This window comes from Taeniopygia guttata, chromosome 30, assembly GCF_048771995.1.
Source record: "Taeniopygia guttata chromosome 30, bTaeGut7.mat, whole genome shotgun sequence".
NCBI classification, from domain to species: domain Eukaryota; kingdom Metazoa; phylum Chordata; class Aves; order Passeriformes; family Estrildidae; genus Taeniopygia; species Taeniopygia guttata.
Window position 1 is genome coordinate 4,893,417 of NC_133055.1, and position 22,195 is coordinate 4,915,611.

The 22,195-nt window shown below is 51.1% G+C and overlaps 2 protein-coding genes and 1 pseudogene across 3 annotated transcripts in view; 2 read left to right on the forward strand and 1 right to left on the reverse strand.

The window, feature by feature from the left end:
* Positions 1-22,195, forward strand: part of LOC140680909 (uncharacterized) — a 692,735-nt gene that overhangs the window by 412,983 nt on the left and 257,557 nt on the right. The gene's annotated exons all lie outside the window — the stretch shown is intronic.
* Positions 383-1,695, reverse strand: LOC121468963 (uncharacterized; annotated as a pseudogene).
* LOC140680919 (olfactory receptor 14J1-like) lies at positions 12,248-13,251 on the forward strand. The gene has a single exon (XM_072919824.1). It carries the CDS (start codon positions 12,319-12,321, stop codon positions 13,249-13,251), a length of 933 nt encoding a protein of 310 aa, XP_072775925.1. The 5' UTR covers positions 12,248-12,318.

The following is a 22,195-nucleotide window of genomic DNA, read 5'->3' on the forward strand; positions in this document are numbered from 1 at the left end:
GATCCCAGGCTGGGATAAGAACAATTTACTGGGAACAGCAACGAGATAAGGAACAAACTGGAACAGAAAAAATATTGACAACAGAAGGGATAAGAAAAACTATTTACAGGGGAAATTACATCACCATCAATTCTACCTTCCTGGCCACATGTCTCCTCCTGCCTGGAAAGGACACCCTTCTCAGAGAGAGAGAGAGAGTCCCTTTCCTGCCCCTGGCAATGACCTGAGGTGGGAGTGAATGTAGTGACAGGGCCATGGCCAGACCCTCATGTTCTTCAATCCCACATAAGGTCATTGGCAGGGGCAGGAGAAGGTACAGGTATCTTCCCAGCATGGATCACAGGGAACAGGGATCACCAGGGCTCTTCCCAATCTGGGTTCTTCAATGGAGGGTTAAGCTGGAGCGGTGCATGAAGCTCCTCCTGCAGCTGGGGCACTCACAGGGCTTCCGTCATCGGTGGCTCTGTTGGTGTCGGGTCAAGTGAGAGCTCCGGGTGAAGCTCTTCCCACACTGGGGACACTCGTAGGGCCTCTCCCCAGTGTGGATGCGCCGGTGGCTGATGAGGTGGGAGTTTTGCTTGAAGCCTTTCCCGCAGTCAGAGCAGAGGAAGGGCCTCTCCTCGGTGTGGACCCGCTCATGCAGGAGGAGATCTGAGCTGCTCTGAAACCTCTTCCCACATGTAGGGCACATGTAGGGCCTCTCCCCAGTGTGGATGCGCCGGTGGCTGATGAGGTGCGAGTTGCGCTTGAAGCCCTTCCCACAGTCAGAGCAGAGGAAGAGCCTCTCCTCGGTGTGGACCCGCTCATGCAGGAGGAGATTGTAGCTGGTGTGAAACCTCTTCCCACATGTGGGGCACATGTAGGGCCTCTCCCCAGTGTGGATGCGCCGGTGGGTGACAAGGGTGGAGTTCTGCTTGAAGCCCTTCCCGCAGTCAGGGCAGCGGAAGGGCCTCTCATCCGTGTGAATCCGCTGATGTTCAAGGAGATGGGAGCTGGTGTGAAACCTCTTCTGACACTCGGGACACTCGTAGGGCCTCTCCCCAGTGTGGATGCGTTGGTGGATGATTAGGTCGGAGCTCCAGCTGAAGCCCTTCCCACACTCCCCACACTCGTAGGGCCATTCCCCAGTGTGGATCATCTGATGTCGCTTCAGACTTTTGTTCTGCCTGAAGCTCTTCCCACACTCCAAGCACTTGTGGGGCTTCTCCCCATCGTGAAGCTTCTCAGGGACCACCAGCTCTGAGCTCTGGCTGAAGCTCTGCCCACCTTCCTGACCCAGAGTGGGCCTTTCCTCCTCAGAGCACCCTGGGCTGGGTTTCCAGCCCCTCCTTTGTGGGATCTCCAGGGCCTTTCCTCCCTGTTGGATGCTTGCGCTGTGGAGTTGCTCAAAACGGCCTCTTCCATGCGGTTGTGCTGCAGAGATTTGTCCTTCCTGGTCTCCATCATCAGCTCCTGCTCTGGGGTAGAAAGGACAAGGAGAGGATGAGATTTGCCTCCGTGCCACAAGGAAGGGTAAGGAGATCCCCCCAGTGCATCCCCGTCAGCAGAGCGTCGGCAGCGGGGCTGTCCTGCAGCCGGGGGCCAGGCTGGGCCGGGAGATGGAGCAGGAGAGAGGGGGAAAGGGGCACTGACTTCCTCCTTACCTGCCTGGATGTCCCAGGGCGCCTTCCTCTTCCTCACATCCTCCTCCTCCATTTCATGAAGATTTGGGTATGGGAAATTCTGTTTTGGGAGGAAAACAAGGGATGAGCACAGTGAGTTTTGTACCGGTTTGAAGGCAAACCAGGGGGAGAGTCTAAGCAAGAATGACAATTGAGGAAGAAAATTAAGATCAAGGCAATGATACAGAAACACTGGTTTAAACTCACAGAGTCAGGATATAACCTGACACCCCGTTGCTCAGGGTGGTGGTAGCAGTCTGATGAAATGGTGGCTGCAGTCCGGCTGGAGTGATGAACGTGATTCTGTCAAAGCGGTGATCCTGTAGAAGGGTCTGGTCTTCCTCTGAAGGTCCAGTGGTGGTTATGGAGCTCTTGTCCTCTGGGAATGCAGTAGGCAAGGTGGTCGTGGTGTTGCAAGGGTGAGATTATATCCAGGTAGGAATGCTTGGTTCCTCCCCCTGGGCGGAGCATCCCACAATGGGATGATGTAATTTTATCAGTCCTGCAGTGACACTCAATGGCCCATTAACAGAAGATGGCCCCTGGAGGGCGTTATCAGGGCTGAGCCATGGAAGAGATAAAGAACACTGCCCCACCTGTTGATAACAGTTTATGGAGATGGTGACTGAAAACACTTTTGGTTACATCTGACACTGTAACCTGAGACAGTGAGGCAATCCCTGCTCGGGGTGGGGGGTGAACACCACCTCCCTTACCCAAACTGGCTCAGGTGTAAAACCCCCACCCTGGGAAGGACACGCACACAGGGACAATGTCACACTTGCCTCACCCCGAGGGAGATCTCTGTCCCTGTCACTCCCTTGCTCCCCCCCTTTTCTCTTTCTTTCCGTCTCTCTCTCTACCTCACATTTACTGTTCAATAAAATCCACTTTGGATTTGGTCTCCTTAGCACCTTCATTGGGGCAGAGGCATCTCTCTAAAAATTTTATTAACCAGATTGCGACATTATTTTGGTACAGTGAGTTCAGGGCACTGCTGTCTGACCCCAAGTGCCTTTGACAACAGCATGGGTCTTTCCTCTGCGAAGGTTCTGCCTCTTTCTGGAGGAACTCTTGGAAACTTGGATGCAGCTTCCTCTTTGTGACTTTTGGGAGAACTTATGAGGAAAATGGCTGTTGTGGGTGGCCAGTGTAAAGAAAGTATTTTCTTGTCCTTCCTTGAAAAATTTTTTAAAATAACTGGAGAAAAGGGACCAAATGATACTAGCAAGACTGACAAGGATCATTCACCCCAATGTGAGGAACTCAAGACCAGTAAATTCCTACAAGAAGCCCAGTTCAAGTAGATAAATTCCCAAGTAACTCCTGAATTCACAGCTCTGGGGACTTTGCCAAATATGAGAATCATTATTTTCTTTGTCTCTGTGTCATGGTTTGATACTGGTACAATGCTAGTGCTCTTTATGAAAATGTAATCTTTTAATTGAATGCTGTGAAATGTGATTGAGAACAGAGCAAAGCAGGCTTAAGCTTAATAACAAGAAAAAAGCTTTATTAAACTATTATTACTACGTTATTATAAAAGAGGGAAAAAAAAAAAGAAAACATATATAATTTAAAATGAAAACTTTTTAAAGTATTCTTTTTTTCACTATTTAACTTTAATAAATTACAGTGAGACACAATTTGGACTTCAATTAGGTTTCTACTTTCTAGATAATTAACACTTAGTTTATTTGCAGGGAGAGAGAAGTCTCTCTTGTGCTACAAACATCTTAAGAAATATAGCTGCTACATCTTGTGCTTTTATGTCACCACATGGCACTGCTCGGAGAAAAAAGTTTGTTAGTGGTGACTCTTTCTTTTTTATGTACGGAGCTCTTACTACTAATGTATGGATGGACAGACTGTTTTTTAGGATTTTTTTTTTTAAGGATGCCCTGCCAAGAGGGGAAAAAATAACAGTTTAGTTTTTTATTTTTGGGATTAACAGTCCCCCCCATTTTCCCCTGGGGCTGAGGATCTACGAATAGAGATCTTCTTTTCTTTTTTTTTTTTTTGACGACAGGGGGCACTACTATAAACTTTTTTTAACTTTTCTTTGTTCGCTCTACTTCTGTCTTTTCCCAGCTGAAGCATGGTTTCTTTGGCTTACCAGCATCTTCTTAAAATATAGTCTTTTTTTGGAGGAGAAGATCAGTTCAGTCTGTGGCTACTAAGAAAAAGTTTAGCTAAAAGCCATTCTATTGTTTCTTCTCACTTAGAATTTCTTTTTCCAACATCCCAGGTTCCAGGCTGTCTCTCTTCCTCTCTTTTTAAACTAAAGAGGAGAAAAATTTTATAAAGCTTTTATTTTTCAGGAAGGGTTAAAAGTCTTGACTCCCAGAGATGGCTTGCTGCCCAGGCTCCAGCTCTCACAGCCCGGCTGGGCACGTTGCCGCCCCCCGCTCTTCTCTTTCTCTGCGGCAAACTGCTGATAAAACTACTGCCGTCTCTCTTTTTCTCTTGGGAGAGAGAGAGACTCTGGGGAGAACGGAGACATCTTAGATTTTTTTTACCCTTTTATCCGCAGGGGGTTCTAGTCCCTCTACTCTTGGGCCTACCTCCGAAGGCCACATGGCTTCTCCCCTCCCCCACCCAGCTCGTTGCTGGGCAGGGAGAGTCCTGCACGGACCGCTGACCAGAACCCAAGAGAGAGCCAGTTTTTTTGGGAATTTTGCTTTTAACCCCTCTGTGTTCTCAGAGGCGTGTCTACCTTCAATTGGTCAATGTCTAAATTGACTTCTTTTTTCCGGAAAAATTTTTTTTCCGTGTCAAACTACGACACTCTGTCACCTTTGTGACAGCTACACAGAGCTTTCCCTTCCCTTTATTAATCTGTACTGGGCCAAATTTCCACTTTCCTTTTATCGGAACCTGCCAGCAGCTGAGCTGAAGCCGTGCAGGAACTGATGAAACTTGGATTTGCCACAGAATTGCTTCTATTTTCAGTTTATTCATGTTTGGGATTTGTTTGTGTTTCCATCACAAGTGACTTGTGGGAAGAGCAAATCTTCCTCAAGGCATTTTATGGAGGGTTAAGTTTGATTTCTGCCAAGTTTGTTTTGTCCAGTGCTAAGGGGATGCTCAAGGGGTATCTGGTTTTGGTTTGGCCCTAATTTTCTTCTGATTTGTCTTTATCACTTAAAAACACCTGAAAAATGACTAAAAAGAGTATTGACCAGAGATGTCAAAAGTCCCACCATTTAAGAGGTATTTGAGGTGGGAATTATGGTCTGGGAACATATTCTGGGGGATTTGTGGGTTCTTGGGGAATATCTGGTAGTATTCTCCATATCTTTGCACTCCAAAAGCCGAGGTGGATTGCTCTGTCACCTCAAAATTACTCAATGCCACTGGAAACACCTCAATCTTACCCCAAATTTACTCAATCCCACGTCAAAGTGGCTGTTTCCCACCTCAGTCCCATGCCAAAATTACTCAATTCCTCCGCCTCCAGGGTTAGATGGGGTTGGAAGGAGATTGAGAGAAGTAAGATCCAAATTTGAGGTTGTGGGATCAGGATTGTATGGGGCTGGGTGGGTGTGATTTATTTTGATAATAAATAAAACTTCCAGAATTATTGATTTCTGTTCCATTCATTTTCTGTCAATTTTGGTTTGCTTTTCAGAGTGCCGCCTTCTCAGCTGATTTTGTTTCTGTCCTCCTGTCCCAGACTGAAAAGCAAGATGTGTTCTATTTCCCTCTGTTTGGCAGTTGTCCTGTGTGAAGTGGGCAGTTTTTCCTTATCTCTTCCACAATCAATCCTCAGTCAGGGGAGACATCTGCTGATAATGGGCTATTGAATGTCACTGCATGACTGATAAGAACTGTAACATCCCACTGTGAGATGTTCCACCCAGAGGGAGGAGCCAAGCACTCCTACCTGCATCTAGATTTGAGATTCTGGCCCACCAACACAGCTTTTTCTGCACTGGATTTCTCAGAGGAACAGCTGCCTCTTCCTCTTCAGAAGAAGACACCCATTTCTACAGTATCATTACTCCAACAGAACCACACCTGACACTGCAGGAGGACTGCAGCCACCATTCCAATTGGACTGCAGCCAACACCCTGTCCAACAGCGTGTCAGGTTGCATTCTGGCTCTCTCAGTGTTGTTTTGGTCCACTGCATTGTTCATATTTTCATTTTCTTCCCTAATAAAGAGCTGTTATTCCTGCTCCCATATTTTTACTGGAGAGTCCCCCTTAATTTCAAATTTATAACAATTGTGAAATAAAGAGTTGGCATTTTTCCATTTAAGGAGAGGCTCCTGCCTTCCTTTGCAGATACGTGTAATTCCAAACCAAAACACCTCCTTTCTCTCTTGCCTCTCTTTGCCTGCTCTGTTTCTCTCTCAGTGTCTCCATTGACCCAGGGCACCTCCCACCAAAGACCCTGCCCTGAATTAATTCCCAATCCATGAGCTATGACAACCATGGGTGAAGTTATGAAGGCTGGCAGTGAAATGTCACTGTAGGATCTTGCTCCACTTGGCTTTTGGCTCTCCCATAAGAGCTTTTCCTTCAAGGGCAGGGAAATCTTTTCCTGGCTGGGAACTGGAATTCCAGCCCCTGGGAGTGTGCGCCATGGATCCCAGAGGGGCATTCCCGAGGCTCCCGGGGTGGTGCTCCTGCCGTGCCTCCCAAGGAGCTGTGCAGGGCAGGGGACAAGGTGCAGCAGCTGTGTTGGTGCTGCAGTGCCACAACAGCCCCTGGTTCCAGGAGTTTCTGCACTGCCAACAGCGGTTCCTGGGTTCCATGATGCCCTGCTGTGTCCCCATGGATATTTGGTGTCATGAAGTTCTTCAGTGTCACAATGGCCACCTCACTCCATGAGCTTCTACAGTGTCCAAATGGCCTCCTTGGATGGGCAGTGTCACCATGGACCATTGGCTCCATGCAGCCCCGCTGGGTCACCATGGACCCCTTGGTTCCATGAGGTTCTGGGGGTGTCTCCATGGTCTCCTTGGATCCACAGTGTCACAATGGACCACTGGATCCACGTGGCCCTGCTGTGTCACCATGGCCTCTTGGTTCCATGGGACCCCAGGGTCACAATTGACTCTTTGCTTTGTCATCCTATGGGAGAGAACTGTCCTTCTTCTCCCGGGGCCTATGGCCAAAACTGGGATTCCTTCCCCAAATTTTCTTATATGCAAAGATTGTTCCCTGATGAAACTTGCCAATAGAAACAGGTCTGGCTGCCTTGGCCACCCAGGGGCCACCTCTCATCTGCCTTTCAGACACTGGGTCCGTGTGCTGCTCTTGCTTAAAAAGCATCCATCTCAACCAGGCACCCATGGCCAAAATTCAGGATCTGCCTCCCAAATTCCCTATATACAAGGATAGCTCCCAGAAAAATGATGCCAGGACAGAGACGTCTGGCTGGCTTAGGCCTCTGGTGGCCGCCATTTATCTGCCCCTCAAACACTGGTGTTCCGTCCTTTCCTTCCTTTGGAAAAGAACCGTCCTGCTCCTCCGGATGTCCTTGTCTGAAATTGGGATTCCAACTCTAAAACTCAGTACATTGAAGGATTGCTCCCAGGCTAAATCTGCCAGTACCATCAAGCCTGGCTGCCCCTGGCCTCTGGTGGGTGCCCCTGCCACACTGGGGCTCGGTTCTTTCCTTCCCATGGAGATCACTGTGACACTGTGGGCACCTCATGGAACCAAGGGGATCATTGTGGCACCACTGGAGCCCATGGAACCAAGGGGCCATGGTGACACCACGGGGCTTCATGGACCCAGAGACCATTATGACTCTGTGGGGCCTGATGGAACCATGGAGACCATTCCGACCCTTCAGGGCCTGGTGTCACCGAGGGGGCATTGTGACACCTCAGGGTCTCCTGGAAGCAAGGGACCATTGTGACACTGTGGGGCCCCATGGAACCGAGGGAACATGGACCAGGTCTGGCTGGCTTGGCCTCCCAGGGGCCACCTGACAGGTCTGGCTGATGTTGGGATGTCATGGGCTGCCTCTCATCAGCTCGTGGAGCACTGGGGCTCAGTGCTCTGCTTTGTATGGAAAAGAGCCGTCCTTCATTTCAGATGCCCATTGCCAAAAGTGACACTCTGCCTTAAAAATTTCCTATATTCAAGTGTATTTCCCTGAAAAAAATTGGGCAGCTTTGGCTGGCCTTGTCCTCTGGTGGTCACCTCTTGTCTCCCCCTGAAACACTGGGGCTATATTCCTCCATTCCTATGGGAAAGAACTGGTCCTCATGTCCAGGAACCATGGCCAAAATTAGAATTGGCCACTGAGTCCTGCTGGGGTCACGTAACCATCTGCAGCCCCGGGCAGATATTGACTCTGGCAGTGCTGCCATCCTCCCTCCAGTGAGAGAAAAGGACACAGGGCAGGCACACAGAGCAGCAACATGAAGACACCGAGGTCAGTGAAGAGGAAGTTGAGTCCCAGATGGGAGGGATGAGGAGATGCCTTGATGCTGGGGATTAAATACTCTGATAAAAATATGGAGAAGGATGTCATTGATACATCAGACTCTCTTTTTCCCTATTAGGCATTGAAAAGTATGGGGAGATGACTTGTTTCAGCAAAGCCTCCACGCCAAAGTAAGCAAATGTTGAAGTAGCTGTGATCCCATGAGAAGTTTGAATAGACAAAGAGAGCAGAGTGATGAGACCCTGTGCCCTCAGGGAGAGAAGAAGACCTCTGTTCCCAGAGATGAAGATGATTTCAGAAATAGATGAAGAGAACCTTTGCTCTTAAACAGCTCATCCTGAAACTAATACCCCATAAATTGGCATGGCCAATAAACACAGCTGTGGGAAAAACTGTGAAAAAATGGGAGAGACTTCACGATTTCACTTTTTCCGAGTGGCTGCTATTCATGGAAATTGAGAGCTAGAAGAGAACTGTTTTCTTGTGGAGAAGTCTCCATAGCAAGAAAGAGAGACTCCTCTCCCTGAGTGAACTAAAGAAGGATTTTTCTAGAGGTGGTAAAGTGACTGAAATTGTTTTGATTTGTCCCTTTGCATAAAAAGTAAGTAAGAAAATGTTGAATGGAGAGGGGAAGTGTTCTGAAAGTTTTCTTCTGATCCTTATTACTCTTTTTTTACTTACTGTTAACAAACTCTTCTTTATACCCTTTTCAAGATTTGATCCCACTTTGCCTTTCTCCTAATCCTATCTCGCAGCAGGAAATTAGTAAGTATTTTATAGTGAGTGCACTGGTAATTAGCCAACACTGAACCCACCACACTAATTAATGCACTGGCCAAGAAAGCTCAAATTAGCGAACAAAAACCACAGAAACTTCCTGAAGAACTGCACAAGACCAGAGGGAAATCAAGGCAGAGGCATGGTTTGTCAGGACTTCCTTGATCCTATTGAGCCCCGTGGTGCATTTGGAACTGAGCCCTGGAACCTCAGGGCCTGAGAGGAGATTGCACAAACCTTTCCAGGAGTCAAAGTCAAGAGCAAACAACCAAAAGGTCTCAATGCAATAATGGGTCCCACTGAGGTCCATCCCCAGCACAGGCTCCTCATCGTGGAGGGGAGAGTTGGAGGCCAGGATCACACAAAAACCTCTCAGAGACTCAAAATGGCACAAAAACCTCTCAATGTGGAAAGGAAAATCCAAAATACCTGGAAAAAGTTGAGTATCTGAAAGCATTAATGAGCCCCACTGGGTGTCAGTACAAAGCTCTCAAGGGACTCCTTAAAGCAGATAATTGAGGCCATGATTGCACAAACCTCACACAGAGTCTGGATCAAATGGGAAACACCAAGTACCTTAAAAGAACTGAAGTACCTTGAAGCATTAATGAGCCCCACTGAGTGTTGTTACCGACAAAGCCTCTCCAGGGACTAATTACAGCAGATAATTGGAGGCCAGGATTGCAGAAACCTCTCAGAGACTCCAAGGCAAAAGCCAAAACCAAAGTCCTTTGAAAAACCTGCAGTCCCTGGGAGCATGAAGGAGCCCCCAGGGCCATTCCTGGCCAAGGCTCCCCAGGGACTCCTTCCAGCAGATCCTTGAGGCCACTGGGATGTGGGCTAGGGGGGGATGCTGAGGGCAGGACCAGGGGGTGACAGTGCCCAGCCTGGCTGGGGCTGTGCCAGGAGGCCCCAGGGCCTCAGGACAAGGTGTCTCCTCCCAGCCCTTGGTGGCACAGACCCTGCTGTGCCCCAGGGCACCAAGACTTGGCTTCTCTTTGTCCCCACCTGTCATCGGTGCCTCCAGTTCTCTGCTCTGCCTGGGGCCTGGGGACACTTTCTCAGTCGTGTCCCTCAGTGGGACCCATTAAAAGTCCAAGAAACTTTGGAGTTGGATTCTGACCTGGAGTTCTGGAGAGGTTTGTGCAGCTCCCTCTCAGGGCCTGATGTTCAGGGCCTGAGCACAAAGCCCCAGAGGGTCATTAAAGTCCTTGTGCTGTGTCTGTGCTGCTGAGCTGGGCCGGGCTCCTGGCACAGAGGGTGATCCTGGCAACCAAGCAGAGCTTCAAAAGCACATTTCTCTTGCTGAGCAGCTCTTCTCCCAGCCCAGCAGGGCTGGGGCACTGCCTGCAGCCAGCCCGGGCACAGCACAGAGGCACAGAGAGCTTCAATCAGTCAGGGCTGGGAAGGGGCTGAGAAGTGCCTGGGGCAGAATCACTGCCAGCCCTTGGCACAGGAACCTCTGGCTGCAGGACAATGCAGCTGCAGCTCCTGGAGAGATCTCCTAAAGCTGGAACATCCCAATGCCCACAGACCCTGTGAGTGCATTCTCTGCTCATCTCCTGTGCAGAGCAGCCAGGGGTGCCCAGGGCTGTCCTGCAGAGCAGGGTCCTGCAGCCCAGGGCGCTGTGCTGGGCCAGGGACTCTGCTGCCTGCCAGGGACAGCTCTCAGCCGGCCCTGGAGCTGCTCCCAGGGCTGGCCAGGAGCTGTGGGGGGAAGGAGCCACCCTGAGCAGGGCAGGTGCTGCTGCTGAGAGGGGCTGGGTGGGGCAGGGCTGCTCCCAGCTCCAGACCAGCCTGGGCACAGCTCCGGAGGACACTTCCCAAAGAAGGTAAGCCTGGGATTGCTGTAAAGGTCAGGAGCTTTCCTGAGATTGTTTTCAATTTCCTGCTTGGAGCTGGATGGGAAAGTTGGGGTGATGACATGAAGAATTTTGCTTTTTATACATTTCTCATATATCCGTAGGTCCATAAATTACTATTATGTAATTATAAATTTATAATCCTTACCTAACTCTGTTAAACTCTTAATGAACTCTACTTAACTACTATTATATACTTAATGTAATTATAATCCTTAATTAACTCTAATATGTTTCCTTACTTTTCTCTTAGATTTTAGAACAATAACCTGTCTAAACACATTTTTTAAATGCTATATAGTCTTATTATCAGGGAAAGAACCCACAAGAAGACCATTTCGGTTTTTAAATGTGAGCAGTGATAAGAAAACCTGGGGCAAAGAAGCCCTTGGACCTACTCCAATGGGTTGAGCCAGGGGTGTGTAACTGGGGCAACTGAAACTCCTATTGGGTGTCCCTGTTAAATATACTAATTAATTAACCTTAATGAATTGTTGAAATCATGGGCTGGGTGTTCCCCATCCCCACTGGGACACCTGGAAGCTTCCAATAAAGGTCTTGTTTTTACTTTACTGTTCTAACACTGTTGCAAGGGTTTTTTTTCTCTTTTGATTATAGAAAACAGGGGGATGAGAGAAGCAGAACAGGAATTGCAATCCCAGAATGACAGAACATTCTGAGTTGAAAGGGCCACATGGGATCATCAAAGGAATGTTTGAACATTTACAGAGGCTCCAGAACTGTGACTTTGGGTGGTCAGTCTCTCTGCTGGGAGCCTCCCAAAGGGCCTTCAGCCACTCCTCGGCCCTGGACAGCAGCAGCATCAGCTCTGCAGGGCCCAGCAGGGCTCTCCTGAGCTGCCCTTGCCCAGCTGCACACAGAGCCTGCCCCAGCCAGGGCCCTGCACACAGGCAGGTTTCTGTAGGGCCGGGCCGAGGGCACACAGGGTGGGATGGGCTCTGTGAGCGCTGGCAGGGACAAGGCACCTCTCAGGAGGGGATGTCCAGGCCCAGGGAGATGCTCAGGGAAGCAGAGGGGGCTGAACAGAGCAGTGCTGGGGGAACAAACCCATCCAGCCCCTCACCTGCCCTGAGCCACAGGGAATCCTTTGCCTCTCACATCTCTCTGTGGCAAACTCTGAGTGCAGCAGGAATGCTGGGGATTTCTGACCTCAGTGGGCCAGGAATGGTGTGTGGGTAGGAAAACAATTCCTAAAATCATCTCCTGCCATCTGTTTGCCTTAGAAGTGTGAGTGGAGATTATATCAAGTGAAGTACTGCACTTTTCTGCATTAGGAGTGATTCCTGTGACAAATCCTGAATATCCAGCCTGGTCCCTCTGCCACAGGGCCACAAACCCAGGGCAGCAGGGCAGGGATGGCTCCTCGAGAGCCCCCACGCACAGGCCTGGCTGCTCCTGGCACACTCAGCCAGCACAACTGGAGTTCAGGCAGGGACCTGGGTGAAGGTTTTCCCAGAGCAGGAACAAGGGTGGGTGAGTCCCAGCAGGACAGTCTGCAGGGAATGGCCCAGGTTTGGCTCCGAGCAGCCTTTCCTGACTTGTCCCTGTCCTTTCTCCATGAACAGGTGCCCATGTGCAGCCACAGCAAATGTCCAACAGCAGCTCCATCAGCCACTTCCTCCTGCTGGCACTGGCAGACACGCGGCAGCTGCAGCTCCTGCACTTCTGCCTCTTCCTGGGCATCTCCCTGGCTGCCCTCCTGGGCAACGGCCTCATCATCAGCGCCGTAGCCTGCGGCCACCACCTGCACACGCCCATGTTCTTCTTCCTGCTCCACCTGGCCCTCAGCGACCTGGGCTCCATCTGCACCACTGTCCCCAAAGCCATGCACAATTCCCTCTGGGACACCAGGACCATCTCCTACACAGGATGTGCTGCTCAGCTCTTTTTCTTTCTCTTCTTCATCTCAGCAGAGTTTTGCCTCCTGACTATCATGAGCTATGACCGCTACGTGTCCATCTGCAAACCCCTGCACTACGGGACCCTCCTGGGCAGCAGAGCTTGTGCCCACATGGCAGCAGCTGCCTGGGCCAGTGGCTTTCTCTATTCACTGCTGCACACAGCCAATACATTTTCTCTGCCCCTGTGCCATGGCAATGCCCTGGGCCAATTCTTCTGTGAAATCCCCCAGATCCTCAAGCTCTCCTGCTCCAAATCCTACCTCAGGGAACTCGGGCTCATTGCTGTTAGTGCCTGTTTGGTATTCGGATGTTTTGTGTTCATTGTTTTCTCCTATGTGCAGATCTTCAGGGCTGTGCTGAGGATCCCCTCTGAGCAGGGACAGCACAAAGCCTTTTCCACCTGCCTCCCTCACCTGGCTGTGGTCTCTCTGTTCGTCAGCACTGGTGTACTTACCTACCTGAAGTCCCCCTTGATGTCTTCCCCATCCCTGGATCTGGCCCTGTCAGTTCTGTACTCGGTGGTGCCTCCAGCCCTGAACCCCCTCATCTACAGCCTGAGGAACCAGGAGCTCAAGGCTGCAGTGTGGAGACTGATGACTGGATGCTTTCAGGAGCATTAAACTGCTGGCCAATTTCTGCAAATCACTTGTAATAAAAGTTGTCTTTTGTACTTCTTGTTGGTTTAATTATGGGGTTTTTTTCCTTTGTTGTTCTTTTTTCATGTTTTCCACAATAAATGTCATTTTTGGTGCCATTTCTCATTTTGTTTGTGTCCACCTTCCCTGTTGCAACAGACCGTGTCAATGAGGGGCTGCACTCTCAGTGGCTTTAAAGGAACTAAAGGATCTCCCAGCATAGTTTTCTGCAGAGTTGCCCTTTTGTTGCCTTCTCTGGAGCTGCAGCAGCAATGTCTGTGTGCAGAGCTGGGGGCAGATCAGTGCTGGCACAGCAGCTCTGCTCCTGCTGGCCACACCATTCCTGATCCAGGCCAGGAGCCATTGGCCTTCTTGGCCACCTGGGCACGCTGGTGGCTCATGTCCAGCCTGCTGTCCATCAGTCCCTGCAGGTCCCTTTCTGCCTGGCTGCTGTCCAGCCACTCTGTCCCCAGCCTGTAGCACTGCAGGGGTTGTTGTGGTCAAAGTGCTGACCTGGCACTTGGACTTGTTAAACCTCACCTTGTTGGGTTTGGGACCTGGATCCAGCCTGTCCAGTCCCTGTGCAGAGCCCTCCTACCCTCCAGCAGATCAACACTCAAATCCAGCTTGGTGTCATCTGCAAAGATGTCCTTGTTTCCATGGGGCCCCAAAATGCGACAATGGACTCCTTGGTTCCATGGGGCTTCACAGTGTCACAATGTTCTCATTGGTGCCGCAGTTTCACAGTGGCCCCTTGGTTCCATGGGGCCCCAGGGTGTCACAAAGGCCCCATGGTCACATGAGGTCCCACACTGTCACAATGCTCTCTGTGGTTCCACAAGTCCCCTCAGTGTCACAATGGACTCCTTGTTTCCACGAGGCCACACAGTGTCACAAGGGCCTTCCAGATTCCTGGAGGCCCCAGAGTGTCACAGTGGCCCCTTGGTTACACAAGGTCCTGCAGTGTCACAATGTCCCCTTGGTTCCATGAGGCCCCGCAGTGTCAGAACGGCCCCTTGGTTCCCCTGGGCCCTGGACTCTCCCAGTGCTCTCCTTGGTTTCGCAGTGTCACAGTGGTGAAACCCCGCGGTTACACGAGGCCCCGCAGTGTCACCATGGCCTCTGTGGTTCCACCAGGACCCAGTGTCACGGGGAATCCCTGGTTCCATTGGGCCCCAGAGCACCACAATGGGGCCCTGGTTCTATGGGGCTGCACAGTGTCACCATGGTCCTCTTAGTTCCAGAAGTCCCTGCAGGGTCACAATGGCCCCAGAGTGTCCCAATCATCACAGAATGACAGAATCAAATAGGCTGGAAAAGACCTTTGGGATCATCAAGTCCAACCAATGCCCTAATACCGCCTTGTCACCCAGACCATGCCACTGAGTGCCACTGGAGAGGGACAGTGACTCTGCCACCTCCCCCCTGGCCTGCCCATTCCAGTGCCCACTCACCCTTTCTGTGAAGAACTTCTTCCTCTTGTCCAGCCTAAACCTCCCCTGGTGCAGCTGAAGGCTGTGTCTTCTTGTCCTGCCCTCCAGCAGATCCACACTCACACCCAGCTTGGTGTCACCTGCAAATTTGGGGATGGTGGGCTTGATCCCCTCCCCCAGATCATCAGTGAAGATGTTAAACAGGACTGGGCCCAGCACAGATCCCTGGGGACAGCACCAGGGACTGGACACCAGCTGGGTGCAGCACCATCCCCACCCCTCTCTGGGCCCAGCCTCCAGCCAGCTCTTCCATCTCCCAGCCAGGAGGGAACCTGCCCAAGCTGTGGGCTGCAGCTTTTCCAGGGAATGCTGTCACAGACAGTGTCACAGGCTTTGCTGAAGTCCAGATGGACACATCCACAGCCTTTCCCACATCCACAGGTGGGTCACCTGGTTACAAAAGGAGATCAGGTTGCTCAGGCAGGACCTGCCCCTCTTAAATCCACGCTGGCTGGCTCTGACCCCTCGGCCAAGCTGTGGGTGCCCTGTGGTGGCACTCAAGGTGATCTGTTCCATAACCTTGCTGGGCACCGAGGTCAGGCTGACAGGCCTGGAGTTCCCTAATCCTCCTTCCAGCCCTTCTTGGGATGGGCTCACACTGGCACCTCCAGTGCTCTGGGACCTCCCTGGTGAGCCAGGACTGATGGTAAATGATGGGGAGCAGCTTGGGGAGCTCATCCACCAGCTCCCTCATCCCCCTAGGATGGATCCCATCCCATCCCATCCACCTGTGAGTGTCTGAGTGGCTCAGCAGGTCACCAGCTGCTTCCTCCTGGATTACAGGGGGCTGTTCTACTCCCTGAGCCCATCTGGCAGCTCAGGAGAAATCTTGTCCTGAGGACAACCTCTCCATATATTGAAAATTGAGACAAACAAGGTGTTAAGTAGCTCAACCATTTCTTTATCTTTAGTTACTATATTTTCCACTGCATCCAATAAAGAGTAGAGGTTCTCCGTATACCACATTTTGCTATGAATTTATTCACAGACACATTTTTTATTCTTTTTCACAGAAGTGGCCAGAATAATCTCTTATTGAGAATTCACCTCTTTCCTTTTTTTTCTGCAGGACCTAACAACATCCTTAAACAATTCCTAAGTTGCCTGACCTTCTGTCCAAAGTTAATGCACCTTCTTCCTTCCCCCGAGTTTCCACAAAAGCTCCATGGGCAGCCAGGACAGTCATTTTCCTCACCAGCTCATCTTTTGCCACACTGGGACAGGCTGCTCCTTCCCCCTTAAGATCACTGTCTTGAACTGTGTCCATCCTTCCTGGACCCCTTTGTTTTTAAAGGCTGTTTCCCTTTAAAAAATCAGTGCCTGATTTGGTACTCCCCATATCTGCATCCTAAATAGGCCACAGGCTGTCCTTCCTAATTCCAGTGTTCAAGTTTTGTTGCTGTCCCTCCTTCTTTCACAGAACATTGAAAACTTGATTATTTCACGGTCTCTGTGCCCCAGGCAGCCTCCGACCCCCACATCTGCCACCAGCCCTTCTCTGTTTGTGAACAGCACGAGACAGAGCTTTCCTTGGGAGTGGAGTGTTACCAAAAATTCGGTAAAACAGAAAACTCCTTAACACCAGTGCAGCATTAAGAAGCTGCATTCTTTATTCAGCCAGATGCACGGGGGATAGTTCCTCCCAAAGCCGAGCATGCTGAGTGCAGGAAAGTTTCTGTTCATGTTCTGTATTTTGCATACATATTCATTGATTGTCCTGGACTAAACATACATCTGATAATCATTTCCCCGAAGTCATTAACATATTTCCCCTCCCCTTTACCCATGTGTTCTTCTGTCCTGGGGGTCTCTCTGGTGGTCCCTGGTGGTCGTGGACCCCAATGTTCCCGTGGGCCTGGCTGAGCTGGCAGGACACTGAGGCTGGTGAACTTCCAGTTCCCCTTCTCCCACAATGGGCATTGTGTGGTTTCCATGGGCCTGGGGTTTTGGAGAACAAGCTCCAGGTGTCAGCTCACCTGGTGGAGATCATTTATCATCTGGTGACATGAGGTCATAGAGTGATCTATGACATCACAGAGTGGGTTATATGAGGTCATCGAGCAGCTACGGCATCAAAGACTGTCTCTGTGACATTACAGAGCTGGCTGTGACATCACAGTATTGGCTGTGACATCAGAGACCTGCTGTGTGACATTAGAGATTGGGCTGTGACCTCACAGAGCAGGCTGAGACATCACAGAGGGGCTGTGTGACATCCCAGGAGGGCTCTGTGAGGTCACTGGGCTGCTCACTCTGCCCCAGCTCCCCCTCAGAGTTTCTCCCAACAAGTCCAATGCTGTTCATGCCCAGCAGGGTCCCTGTCCCCCGGTATCCCCCCAGTCCCCCTGGAGCCACAGCCTCCACCAAAGGATGTTCCACAGGATCCACCCCAGAGCCAGACATGGGGAAAAGTGGCCAGGGCTGTGTGACCAGGACATCAAGGATGTGGATTATCCAGGTCCCTGTGGCCTGGGTTGGGTTCCCCAGGGCAGGAAAGATGTCTGGCAGCTGGAGCAGGGTTAGGGAAGGGCCTCCAAGGTGGGGCTGGAGCCCTTGGGCTGTGAGCAGAGGCTGAGGGAGCTGGGCTTGTCCTGCCCGGAGCAGGGAAGGCTGAGGGGCTCCTCATGCCAGCCTGGCAGTGCCAGCGAGGAGGGGATGGAGAACACAGAGCCAGGCTCTTCACCGGGGACCTGGTGGGAGACAAAAGCCAATGGGTGGAAGGGGAAAGAGGGGAGATCAGCCAGGCCAGGAGGAGATGAAATGAGTCAGGCTGGTTTCAGCATTTCCTCAACACCAAAAGCAGCCTGACCTCCCTTCCCATCCCCCACTGACAGCTTTGCAAATCTGGAATTGTTTGAGCTGTTTTTCCCCCACTCCAGGATGAGCATCCTGATACAAAAACTTAATCGTGTTTATACCTATCACAGAACCACGTTTGTCTAAAAATCAATTTTAGTATGGAAATCACTTGGGGATGGTGGACTCATCAGATGCTGCTGGGACGTTGCACATAGCTCAGGGAAGAGCGTGATTGTTATTAAATTGTGTCCTGTTCAACTGTGGTCTGTTGGCCATGAAGAGAAACTTTCTGTGCCTCTGAGTCTCACCAGTTCCTGACCCCCAAAGGACACAAACCTGATGAGTTGTGGTTCCCACTCCAGTGGTGGCACTTGGACCTCCCTCCATCCCCAGAGCAGAGCTCCCTTGTCCCAGAAAGTCCCTGGCAATGCAGGGATGAAGGAAACAGCACAGGCTGTGGGGATCAGGGGCAGGGCACAGCCAGGGATTTGGGGTGGCTGTGAGCCCAGGGCAGGACCCGGCCCTTGGCCTTGGTGAACCTCATCCCATTGTCCTGGGCCCATGGCTCCAGCCTGTCCAGATCCCTCTGCAGAGCTTCCTGCCCTCCAGCACAGCCACACTCCCACCCAGCCTGGGCTCACCTGGAACTGACTGAGGGTGCCCTCGATGGCCTTGTCCAGATCAGCAATAAAGAGATTTCACTGACCTGGCCCCAGTGCTGAGCCCTGGGGACACCCCTGGATGTGACTCCATTCCTCAGCTGCTCTGAGTGCCAGGGCTTGGATGGGGAAAATGGTGGGGATGGGAGAGGGACAAAGTGTGATTGATTGTCACCCAGGACGGGTCTTGATTTTCATATCTGTTCAGACAGTGTTAAAAGATGCTGGGGCTAAACATCAATTGGACATTGCTGATATCAGTCTATAAACAGGAAAAGAACAATTCTCTCTGTTTTCGATATAGTACATTCACTTTGAATACACTTCTGAAATCTGTCTCGTTAACCACAGAAGAATTGAAAACTTAAATTATTCCCAGGGTCTTTTCTTGCCTTGGGTGTTTTGAACAGATGTTTATGAGTCTTTGTCACTGAATTCCTGAAGTGAAGGGCTCAAGAAAGAAGAGGCCTCGGGAGGGGTAAAATTCATCACAATATCCAGGGGGCTGAGGATCCATCCCCATCAGAGCAGCAATGAGCAGAAATGGGCACAGCTTTGTGGCTGCCCCAGCTCTGGGATGGGCCCTGGGCCTGGAGCAGGAGCAGCTCTGCAGGGCCCCAGGGCCGGGGCTCTTGTGCTGGCCTGGGCAGAGGGGATGGCAGGAGGGGCTGCAGAGCTCTCAGCACCTCAGCCAGAGGGGAGCAGGGCAGCCAGGGAGCTCCTTTGGCCTTGGCCAAGACCCTTCCCCCATGGTGGGGCTGAGTCCTGGCTGAGCTGCAGCTGCTGCTGTGCCCTTGGCAGGGGCTGAGGCCGTGGGGCAGTGCCCAGAGCAGCCGGGCCTGAGCAGAGCTGTGGGGCCAGAGCCGGCTGGGCTGTGCTGGGGAGAGGCCCTTGGTGCTGCCCAGAGCTCAGGGCAGCTGGCAGAGCTTGCAGGGAGCTGGGCTGGGCTGGGAGAGCCTGGCACAGAAACCATCAGTGTCCATCTCAGCCTGGCTGAGCGGGCAGGGGCAGGACTCAGCCCAGGCCTTGTGGGGCAGGGCCAGCGCCTGGGCAAGGCATTGAAAACAGGCAAGAGCCCGAGAGAGGAGGCTGCTCTGTGCCCTTGGGGCATGGACAGAGCAGGGAGGGGCCCAGGACATTTGTCAGCACCAGCCTCTGTCTGTGCCAGACCTTGGCAGCCCTGGCTGCTGAGCTGGGGCTGGCAGCAAGGCCAGGCACAGACAAGGAATTGCTGAGCATGGCCTGCGCTGGCCAGGGCTAACTGTGCCAAAGGCAGAGCACAGCTGCCCTTGGGGGCTGCAGGAACACTCAGGAGCCCAAAGAGCCTCCATGGCTGTGCTGGAGACCAAGGCTGGAGCAGGGAAATGCAGGGCTGCTGTGCCATGGGGAGGGCATGGAATTCCAGCACACACCTCAGCTCTCTGATGGTCCTGGCACCGTGCTGGGCCCTGTTCCAGACTGGAGCAGAGCAGATGTTGATGGCACAGGAGCCCTGCTGGGCTGGCAGGGACCTGCAGCTTGCAAGGTGCTCTGCTCTCCCTCAGCTCCTCTCTGAGAGATCCAACCCCAGCTCGGCACCTCAGGGCACAAGTGGCACTGCCTGTTCATGGGCACACAGCTGATGTCTGCCTGGAAAGGGGCACAGGTGTTAATACGTGTACATTTCATATTATACAGGGACATATTTATTATCTGGGTCACTTACACTACTTTTAAGAAAGACCAATGTTTTCCCTCTAGGAACAGGAATTTCTTGGAAGTGTATTGATGGGAGAAGAAGAAATATTGATCTTTCTATCCTCTTGAGTCACCAATATTCTGTTTATTGCATCATCTCCCTCTTCCTTCAGGTGTTTCCAGCTCTCCTGTTTAAATGGCCATGTCTAAGGAAATCTGTTCACTAGACCAGCTCAATCTATGTCCTTCCTGTTGCTCCCAGATTTCCTCCTCTAGGTGCTCTCTCATCATTCAAGGTCCTCTCAACTGACTGGCTTCATGCTTTGAGCTTCACAGAGTTGTGCAGTCTTTCTGAAGTTCAAATAAATATCACATTATTCAACACCTTACTTACATTTATATCTATCACAGAATTACCTTTTATGTCTTTGTCTAAAACTGCTCCTTTGCAAAAATTCCTTGGGGATAGGGGACATGTCAGATGCTGGTGAGACATCACAGAGAGTTGAGGGAAGAGCTGTGATTGTTTTTAAACTGTTCAAATGTTCAGCTTGTGTTTGTTGGCAAGAAACCTCTCTGTGCCTCTGAGTGTCACCAGTCCCTGAGCCCAAAGGACACAAACCTGATGAGTTGTGGTTCCCACTGCAGGGGCACTTGGACCTTGGCTGTGCACAGGAGAGCTCTTCATCCACTTTGCCTTTTTCCTCCCTCTGGGCATGGAGGCAGCTCCTGCCTTCAGCCTGTGACTCGTGTGTGCAAAGAGCAAATCTGGGCAGAATCGGGGCAGGGAGGGTTTGGGGGGACCTTGAGATCTGTGCTGGGCACAGAAGGTGTTTTCCATTGCTCTGAGTCTGTCTGCTGTGCAAAGTGGATTTAATATCCAGCAGAGGAATGGCTTTTGCATTTGATGGAGCTGTGCCTTCCCTTGGCTTTGTTGGCTGGCAATAAATGAACATCCCTCTGTGTTTGGGGCAGCTCCTTCTCCAAGGAAAGCAGGTGGGAGTTGGAGCCAAGGAGCTGAAACCTGCAGGTGCAGCCTGGGCTGGAGAGAGCTCAGATTTGCACAAGGCTGCTCTGAGTGCCAGGGCTTGGATGGGGGAAATGGTGGGGTGGGGGTAGGGACAGAGTCCGATGGATTGTCAGCCACAAAGGGTCTTGATTTTCATATCTATTCCAACTGCATGAGGAGGCACTTGGATTCAGTGTCAACTGGAGATTTCACACATCAATTTATTAGGAGTAAAAAAAACTAAACAGGACCGGAAGAAATCTTTTCTCACTGTCCTTTTAAATATAGTGTAATCAACCACAAGAGATTTGAAAACTTAAATGATTCCCAGGGCTTGGCTTGTTAAGGTGTTCTGAATGTTAATGAGCCCTGGGGCACTGAATTCCTGCACTGAGGAGCTGAAGGCTGAAGAAGCCTCTGGAGCAGTAAAATTCAGCAGCAGCCTCCAAGTTGTTGAGGATGTCAGCAGCCCCCACTGAGGCCATCCCTGCCCAGAGACCCTGGGGGAATGGGCAGACAAGGAGAGCGTCCCTGGGGCTGGGGCAGCAGAACTCAGAGGCACCAGCGGCTCCAGCTGGGAAATGGAGTGTGGGATGGGGCTGTGAAAGCCCTGCCTGGGCTGTGCCCAGCAGGACACACAAGCCCTGACCCCCATCCCCTAAAAAACTCTCTCAATGGGAAATTTAAAAGGAATTACAATTATTTGTGTCCTCTGAATTGGATGCACTGGAGAAATACCAACAAGAGATTCTCAGGAGCTCAAAACAATAAAACATCCTTTCTGGCAACATAGAAGATAAGAGAAACTTTGATAAAAGGTTTAATAGGTCATTAAATAAACAAAAATCATTTTTCAAAGCATTAATCCTCGGATGTAGGGAGTTTTGTAGGTGGAATCCCAGTTTTGGCCATGACAGGATGAATGATTTTTTCCTATAGGAAAGAGAAGTGCAAGTCCAAGTGTTCTGGAAGAAGATGAGAGGTGGGCACCCTTAGGCCAAGCCAGCCAGACCTGTCTCTCCTGATAGTTTTCGTCTAGGGGATATCCTTGGACACAGGGCATTCTGGAGGTGGAATCTCAGTTTTGGCTGTGGGTTCCTGGATAGGAAGAATTATTTACATTAGGAAGAAAAGAACAGAGCCCCGGTGTTTCAGAGGCAGATGAGTGCCAGCCCTCAGGAAGCCAAGGCCAGCCAGACTTGTCAGTCCTGGCAGCTTCTGTCTGGGAGCTGTCCTTGGATATAGGGAATTCTGGAGGCAGATCCTCAGTTTTGGCCATGGGTGTGGTCGAG

Coding starts and splice junctions, on each gene's coding strand:
- LOC140680919 (XM_072919824.1), top strand. CDS start 12,319: ATGTCCAACAGCAGCTCCATCAGCCACTTCCTCCTGCTGGCACTGGCA.